This window comes from Stegastes partitus, unplaced genomic scaffold, assembly GCF_000690725.1.
Source record: "Stegastes partitus isolate 25-593 unplaced genomic scaffold, Stegastes_partitus-1.0.2 Scaffold1060, whole genome shotgun sequence".
NCBI classification, from domain to species: domain Eukaryota; kingdom Metazoa; phylum Chordata; class Actinopteri; family Pomacentridae; genus Stegastes; species Stegastes partitus.
In genome coordinates this window covers 155,550-164,590 of record NW_007578791.1, presented here as the reverse complement: position 1 = coordinate 164,590, position 9,041 = coordinate 155,550, and the positions used below count along the sequence as shown (strand labels likewise).

Here is a 9,041-nt window from a genome sequence, read left to right as displayed (position 1 = left end):
AGTGCATTTTGAGTGGATTTAGATAATAATTAGGTGTTTCTATGTTAAACCAATATATTACTGTTAAAAATAGCAGATGTCACTACATTTTTAACATTTATAGGCAGTTCATCAAATGAAATTCATGTTTATGACATTATTATGTAGTAATCACACTTGATCAGCATGTTTTGAGTGGATTCTATAACAGATGCAGGTGTTTTTGTGTCAAGCCTTCATATTTCTGTTAAAATGACAGGTGCTCCTTTTTTATTTGCATGTTCAAGTAGTTTTTAAACATTGAATAAATGGCTTATCACAATGGAATGTACTAATCAGATTTTATCAGCGTGTTGTGAGTGCAGTCAGATAAGAGCTTAAAAGTTTTGTGATTTCCAATTGTGTCTTTTGCTCTCTGTGATGTTTTTGGATTGACATTGGCAATGAAAGGTGAAGAGCCTTACCCAAATCACTTCACATAACTCCAGGTGCACTGCTTGTATGTTAATATCTGTTAAATGACTGGGTGTAGTTCAGACTCAAATTATACAGAAATATTATTCAGGCTGACCTAGTAGGATTGCCATAGTGGCTTTTGAAAAACTGAAATGTGAGCACAATGTTTACTGGAACATGAAGCCAACACGCCCAGATACTGTACGATTAATGGAAAGAAGTGCATGTTTGAAAAGGGCTTTAGTGATTTACCATAAAACGTTTTTCCTGGTGTTGCATCCATATGCTTTGGTTTATTAGAATGTATAACCGCATTTCATTAATGTGTTTGTGATGTATCTTGAGTGGAGACTGGTGTATGAACTGAAAATCAACAACAAAACATAAACATGATGTTATATAGCGTCTCTTCAAGGTAGAATTTCTCATCTTTGTCAATACTTTTCAAGAAATTGTAAATATTTATGTTAAATGCTAAAAAAAAAAAAAGGGGGGGACTTCAACTAAAATATTACCAATTGCAGTGATTTGTCATGTGATTTGATATACAGGAAGTGAACACAATATCACAATAATCTGCAATTCAGTACAATAGTTAGGATAACAATCATGTTCTATATTGATTCATTTACAGATTACTTTTCTAAATTATTGTCTTAGGTAGCAACTTTTCTCTCAGTCCAAGGTGATATGTGTAAATGTCTTGTTTCGACTGTCTAATCCAAAAAATGAATCAGTTTACTATAATGTGTGACAAACCCCCCCCCCATCAAATCTTCATATTTAAGAAGCCAGAAACTGCAAATATTTTACATTAATGCTCATTTTTTTGTGTGTCTATCGAGTAATGGTTCCAGCTGTGACTGTTTCAAGACTGTGCAAAAATTGTGGTTCTAGTTTGTAAGGTTGTGCTTTGCGTTGCTTCACACACTGTATGAAATGTAAGTAAAAACAACAGAATTTAGTTGTTCTGTGACTGATAGGCTGTTTGTTTGTTTGTAGGTTCTCTCAGATGAAGAGAAAAGGAAACAGTACGATGCCTACGGAGAAGATGGACTTAAAGAAGGTCACCACAGTTCTCACAACGACATCTTCTCCAGGTTGGTGTCATGGTTTTAATACTGGACTAGAAGTCAGTGGGACTATTTACAGCTAAAACCAATGACATGTCAACTTAAAGTCCAGGTTTAGAAGACAAAAAAGTCTCACTTGATTCTGCTGCTGTCCAGTCATGCAGAGGATTTAGTTATTTTTTTTGAGGGATGCATATTTGATTTGAAAAAATTTAACAGCTCCATGTAGAAATTAAACTGGAGAAATCAGAAACATCACTGAACAGTTTACACTGGAGCTACCATTTATCAATTAAAAAAACAACAAAACTGTTAACACTGTGTTCTGAAAAGGCAAATCAGGCTTTAGGAGCAAACAAACCAGGTTGCATAGTGTACATAGCTGTAATAAACAAAGAAACAAAAACAGCTGTTTGCCAACCACTAAAAGACATTCAAGAAGAAGAAACAACTGAAGTGAGTCCATTTACATGTTCCTACACAAGGAACATGTTAATGCGCAATTCTAAAAATGCAAAAATGTTATGTTGCTTCTAAAAATATCCACTGATGCTACTGTTCCTCTCTCTTCATCTTCTCTTTGTAGCTTCTTCGGTGACTTTGGATTCATGTTTGGAGGCAACCGACAGCAGCAGGACAGAAACATCCCCAGAGGAAATGACATAATACTCGACCTGGAGGTCACACTTGAAGAGGTGTATTCTGGGAACTTTGTAGAGGTGCGTAGAAACTCCTGCTTTATTAGACTGACTGTAAAAAGCTACAAATGTGAAAGATTTAATTTAGGACGTCAAGCTGCAAAGCGTGCTGCTGCGTCACCTCCCTGCCTGCTTACTTGTTTTTGATCACCTTTTGTGAAACTGCTTCACTGTGCAGGTTGTACGTAACAAACCTGTAGCCAGAGAAGCTCCTGGTAAAAGGAAGTGTAACTGCAGACAGGAGATGAGGACGACGCAGCTCGGACCAGGGCGCTTCCAGATGACTCAGGAGATGGTGTGTGACGAGTGTCCCAATGTAAAGTAAGTCAGTGCTGCTGGTAACACTCCACTTTCAATTTTAAATCAGATGATAACTCGAGACTGGACATGCCAACTGATGAAACAGTTCACTGTGAAGCTACATGATGCATCCGCTTGATTTCTAACACAACCTGAGTCAAGCTGGCTCCAAATTGTTCTGTCTACTTGGGTATGGAAGCCCTTATTGCTGCACATCTCAAGTTTGTGTGTTAATGTGAAAAACAGCTCTGCGTATTATTTGGTCAGGCTGTCACTATCATGAACTTTAGTTCCTGAGTAACTGTCATGTTCTTTTCATTTCATGCCTCTATTAGTTTCAGATTAGTGGCATTGGTGCCTTTGAATGCAACCTTTTTGCTGCAAATTGTACAGATTTCCTTCAAGTTGTCCGGCCTCCCTAAATCCATTTTCTATACACCGCTTAATCCTCACTAGAGTCACGGGGGGCTGGAGTCTATCCCAGCTGACTTAGGGTGAAGACAGGGGACACCCTGGACAGGTCACCAGTCTATCACAGGGCTACACTTAGAGACAGACAACCAAGCACACTCACATTCACACCTACAGACAATTTAGAATCACCAATTAACCTCAACGTGTTTTGGACTGTGGGAGGAAGCCGGAGAAACCGGAGAGAACCCACGCTGCACGGGGAGAACATGCAAACCCCACGCAGAAAGATCCTGAGTGTCCTCACCGGGACATGAACCAACAACCTTCTGAAACTAATGCAGTCTTTTATTAATCTTCATATGATCACAAATCTATTTTATTCATGGATTTACTGCCTGGATTCTTGGACTACATTATGAGTTGTGCCTAATATACTGGCCACTGAACTGGGAGATGTAAAGCTGATATCAAGCATGTTTTCTGAACCACAGGCTGGTAAATGAAGAGAGAACCTTGGAGGTGGAGATTGAACAAGGAGTGAGAGATGAGATGGAGTACCCCTTCATCGGAGAAGGTAAACTTTCTGAGGATAAATCTGAATCAGTTTTTTTCTTAGTTTATCGTTCAGCTTTTTGTTCCTAACGTTGCACCTGTGACCTCAGGGGAGCCTCACATCGACGGCGAACCTGGAGATCTACGATTCCGCATCAAAGTGTTGAAGTATGAACAAGCTTTATTTCTGGTGTTACTGTGGTTTGTAACGAAACATTTAATAATTACTTTAGTGACACACAGTGAGGTGATACTGAAAAGCTTCTTTTTTTTCCCAGACACCCAGTGTTTGAGCGCAAAGGAGATGATCTGTACACCAACGTCACCATCTCCCTGGTGGAGGCACTCGTCGGCTTTGAGATGGACATTGTGCATCTGGACGGACACAAGGTTCTATATACACTTATTTTTTACAGAGCCGTTCTTTAATGGAGTAAAAGACTACATTTTACAAGTTTAATATTTTTGTAACCCTCTGAACCCCAAATCGCAATTGTTTTTTTTTTTTTTTACGAGAGTGGCATAATCAGGAAAAATAAGCAAACCTAAGCTTAAAATTGTGATATTTTGCCAAAATTATTTTAGTCTCTAAGTGTCATTTAGAATTTGCCAAAGATAAACTGTTTGCATGACATAGATCCTACCAAAAACATAACATTTTGGGCTCCACAGTGCAACTGAAAAGTCACGTTTGACTCTGCTTCGACCAATAGTCACGCGGCCAAAAAAATTTTTTGTCATGAGTTTTTGGCTGAACTGCAGGCACCATTTCCACAGAGCAAAGTGGAGACAAAAAGAGAGACTGGGAAGTAAAAAACACATTCTGGATCAAGGATTGTTTAACACCTTGGAAAAATGGTGCACATGTTGATTCTAAGTTTGTTCAATTATTCTCAAAACAAAAAAACAAAGAAACTTTCATTTATGGCCTTTTAACTTTGTTATTCTGCACAGAACACATTTCAGAGTTGTACCTCCAGCTGTGGTTGTGCTGTTTCTATAGAGACATAGGTCTACATTGCAGTGAAAAATGTCCCCACCGTGAAGAAAAGGGGTAAAAAGAGGGTAAAAAAAGAAAGAAAAAGTGTGATTTCATCTGGTTGTTAAGCTGAATCTGCCTTTACCTGACAGGTGCATATAGTGAGAGACAAGATCACTAAACCAGGCGCTCGAATGTGGAAGAAAGGAGAAGGTCTGCCGAACTTCGACAACATCAACATCCGAGGTTCCCTCATCATCACCTTCGACGTGGAGTTTCCTCAAACGCAGCTCGACGACCAGCAGAAAGATGGTAAGAATGAGGCAGCGTTAAAAAACAAGCTGGGAAACGTTACTTCACTTTATGACCCAAAGTCAAACGGCTGTTTCTTTGCATTGCAGTGTTAATTTTAAAGTACTGCACTTTGGTTGTGACTTAGTGGTTTAAACACAGAGCTGCTGATTTTAAGTAAACGGTTAAAAGGCGAACAGGGATTTTTCTAGCGATTTGGAAGTAAACATGATTGGCTCGACTCATGTACTGTAAAGGCAGTACTGTGTGTTATCTGACTGAAATCTGTGCAATCTCCTGTTACTTCTGTCCAGTTGATGAAATGAAGTCAGTTATATTTGAGGAAATGAAACTCCAGTAAACGAATCACGCTATTCTCAGTTCCTATATTGGCACTGGCATTTCCTCTATGCAGGAAAAAAATTGGTAAATACCTTCACACTCACCCATATATTTAATGCCATTGGCCCATTCTGCATCCAATTTGACAAACTACACATCATTTTAAAGGAAAAGTGTCATGATTCAAACTCTGTAAAACATTTTAAAGAGCTTGGATTCTGCTTGTTGGTTCTTCCTTTTTCCATCACGCTCCATAGCTGCTATTGTGTCCATAGAAAAGTTGTGAAACTTGCAACGCCCAAAGTCAAAGAAAGTTGCCCTCTCCTACAGAAAACACAGCTCCTTTCCTGCTTAAAACACCTCATTTGAAGTCCAGGCATTTCTTGTGTTACTTATCCACATCACCACATAGCTCATTTTCACAAGTCCTGCCTTTATCCTAAAACAAAGAATGAGCCGCTGCTTCTACTAAAGTTACATGTACAGATCTGGATTTACTAACCAACGGTATTTAATGTCTTCTAACATTAAAGCATGCAAACATATTCGAGCAAACCCCCAAAATAAAATGACGAACCTGCAAATAGTTCCTAATTTTGTAATAAGAGCAGCAACACAGCAAAACAGTAGTTTGTGGAGGTATTTATGTGTATAAAGACGGACATCATGACGTGTCCCTGAGAGTGAAGCCTCAACATTGTAAAAATAAACGCTGCTGTCATTCGCTGGTGACGTCATTTGCAGCCAGTGCGAGTGGGGGAGATGTGGTATCGATGTCTCGCTCCGGGGACGGCAGCAGCCATATCCAAGATATTTTGGCTTCAATTTTGTACATTGGAAGGAAGCGGTGACTCATTTTCCACCTTTATGTACAGTCTATGGTTGATGCACTGCAGTCCAACCAGCACAGCGCTTCCAAGCTTTTAGTGTTTTTCAGTGGAAGAGGAAACGGATGTTAAGGGGTTAAAGTAATTTCCCATTGAGAGCTGCCAAAGAAGAAGAGTTTTCCAGGCTCTCCAATATGAGGATCTGCTCATGTCACTATATGGACATAAACTTACATTTTAGAGATTAAATGCTTGATCGATTCATTCAAAAGACGATCAATTTGTAAATAAATGATGATTAAAAAAATAATTACTGGCTTTATTTTATAATAGTTTGTTAGAATCATAAAGGAGAACTCATGTCTAAGTTATGTCAAAGAGGTTTATAATGGTGTGACGCAGCATGTAAATACGTTTTCAAGTTGTCGTGCTCTGATGGTTTGATTTAATTCAGGGCTGAAACTAAGAAATATATTGATTAACCTGTTTGCTATCTTCTTGATTAGCTGTTTGATCTATAAAATGTCAGGAAATGGTGAAAAATGTGAGTGTTTCCTAAAGCTCAAGACGACAAATGTCCTGTTTTGTCCACAACTCAAAGATATTCAGTTTACTGTCACCGAGGAGGAAAGAAACAGAAAATACTCACATTTAAGGAGCTGAAAATAGAAGATTCTGATTTTTTTTTTCTCTTAAAAAGTCACTCAAAGCAATTAACTAACTGAATAATTGTTTGCAGCTCTAGCTTCATTCACCCTTTTTATCTTCCATTTTGTCATCTTGACACTTGAATTGGGATAAATGGTCGAATCAGCAGCTGATAAAATCTCGTTCCAGTTTTGCGTGTAATGTCTGAATACATAAACTACGTTCTAACAGCAGTTCTCTCTGTGTTGTCGCAGGTATTCGGGGGCTTCTGAAGCAGGGCCCCGTACAGAAGGTTTACAATGGACTACAAGGATACTAACACACCGAGCAACAGCCTGGACTGATTTATACGCCACACAAACACAAACACAGACACACACACAATCAGCAGGAGCACGCTCCGTAATACTGGCCAGGGTGTATTTATTATTTTCAGATTGTTCTCAGGATGGCTTGAATCCAATTTGTTTTTACTTTTTAATGCTCCTTTGTCAACGGCAACACAACTGCAGACGTTTCCTTTGAAGAGATGGAAGAAACATGTCACCTCTGCTGAGCTCTCTGTCCCCTACATCGTAGTGTAGCTATAAGACCTTTTGTCCATTTTTGAAACGAGATTCACCTATTTCTATCTGAGCGGCGTGTTCTGGAGAAGACACAGCGAAAGCCAACTATATCTGCTAAAGGATGAGCTGCTGACAAACTGGACCCCTGAAGAAACCCCCTCCCTACTGTTGAGCAACATTCAACCTGTGCACACCCACAATTTCCTCCATTTTCTTTTTTGGTTTCTTTTGAATTAGTTTTATGAATGTAACAGCCTGTTGGGTGATTTTGCTCTGGTCAGACTCCTGTTCAGTACTGCTTTTGTAAATAGGGGAAGAACAAAGCTCATTCGTTTGTTGTGTTTTAGTTTTCCTAATTTATGTTGGCTCTATCTCGTCTGTTTGACACCTTGTGGTTGGAGAGTGTCGGCGTTGCACAGCCCCCAGGTTCACTGTGACAAGAGTTGACCTCTTACACGGTGACGGATTTGTTTTTAATTTCAGAGGAGTGACGGATTGCACGTCCTCCAGTGCCACTAAAGAAAAGATAACTTCCACACACTTCTGACACTCACATCATGTGGTATCAGCATCCCTGTTGGGCTCTGCTGTTGGATTTGGTTAATAATGTGGTTTTCAGGATTTCCCTCGATCTTTGACCACAATGCTGCCTCCCAGTTTTATGAGTGTCGTGGCCTTAAATGTGAATTATTTGGCCGTTTTTACGTGTTCTAGGGGATAATGTACTTTTGACTGACATTATAAATAAAGGATTTCTACAAATTCTGATGAGATGTACTACCTGGAATTCACCAGTAGAGGACAACAGAGTCCAGTTCATGGTCTTAAAGCTGCCAAGTGCAGAAGGGAAAAGGCTCCTAGCGGACTGGACCACATGTACATCAGGTGTTTCTTACAGTGTCTGTAAAAAGTACTTCTTTGATTTGTTCTTCTTTTATTCATTTTCACCAATGAGTCACTGTCAATTTAATTTGGCTTTTTTGGAGAAGAAAGAGACTCTTTCATGTCAAAGTGAAACCAGATTTCTAAAAAGTAATGTCAATTAGTTAAAAATATAAAATGTAATATAAATGATTGCATAAGTATTTGTCCTCCCCAAGTCAGGGTTTACTACATACATCGCCTGACACAGTAACAGTCTTGTGAGTACTTTCTGTAGGTCCTGTAAACAGAGCAATCAACAGTTAATCTGTGAGACTAACGATTGGAGCGTTTTGCATGTGGTTGGTTGGTTTTTGTGGAATCAGTTTGTCACTTGATATTAAGCTCAATTTGATCCCATTTGATTTGGTAAACTTGGGTTTTACAAGAGATGTGGAACAATTTTTTTTTCAATTAGTTGTTTAATAATCAGAAAATGTAGATTGGAGTTAAAGAATAAAAAATGTGTCATATTTTTACATGAATCTGAAAACGATCCGAAATTTTGACGGTTTAGAAATATTTCAAAAGAAGTTCTTGCATGTAAATTGAAACAAAAGTCAGTGGCAGTGACCATGAATGACCTGAATGCAAATCATTTGTAGTGAGAAGAAAACAGCAGAAAGCCGAACGAGTCTACAAATGGAGTTGAAGATCAGTTTTCAGTGAAGTAAAACTATGTCTGTGTGGATGAAAGGTCAAAACATATAAAAACACTGATATTTTAAATAATATCGGCACATCTGTGGATGAAGAGTAAGTGAAATCGTCACATTCTTTTTCTGAGCTAAGAGGAGCTTTGTCAGCCTCAAATAATAATAACATTAATAATAAAAAAAAGATCAGTACATCAGACTTTGTTCACTGAGAGATGGAAACGCAGCCTTATTAAAGATGCAGAATTTACTAAATGAAGAAGTCAAGACTTCAATCAGCAAACGTTCTGTCTCAAGAAGGCTGTCCAGTTTCAGAAGTTTCTCTAAATCACATCTTAG

The 9,041-nt window shown here is 38.6% G+C and overlaps 1 protein-coding gene across 1 annotated transcript in view; it reads left to right on the top strand.

Moving 5' to 3' along the window:
- The window catches only part of dnajb11 (DnaJ heat shock protein family (Hsp40) member B11), a 9,289-nt gene extending 1,396 nt beyond the window's left edge, over positions 1-7,893 (top strand). The window contains exons 3-10 of the mRNA XM_008295574.1: positions 1,438-1,535; positions 2,095-2,227; positions 2,385-2,527; positions 3,412-3,494; positions 3,583-3,640; positions 3,751-3,862; positions 4,604-4,763; positions 6,814-7,893. Of these exons, the coding sequence (XP_008293796.1) occupies positions 1,438-1,535; positions 2,095-2,227; positions 2,385-2,527; positions 3,412-3,494; positions 3,583-3,640; positions 3,751-3,862; positions 4,604-4,763; positions 6,814-6,878 (852 nt within the window). The 3' untranslated portion in view covers positions 6,879-7,893. The remainder of the gene's footprint in view (positions 1-1,437; positions 1,536-2,094; positions 2,228-2,384; positions 2,528-3,411; positions 3,495-3,582; positions 3,641-3,750; positions 3,863-4,603; positions 4,764-6,813) is intronic.
- Positions 7,894-9,041: the final 1,148 nt, after the last annotated feature.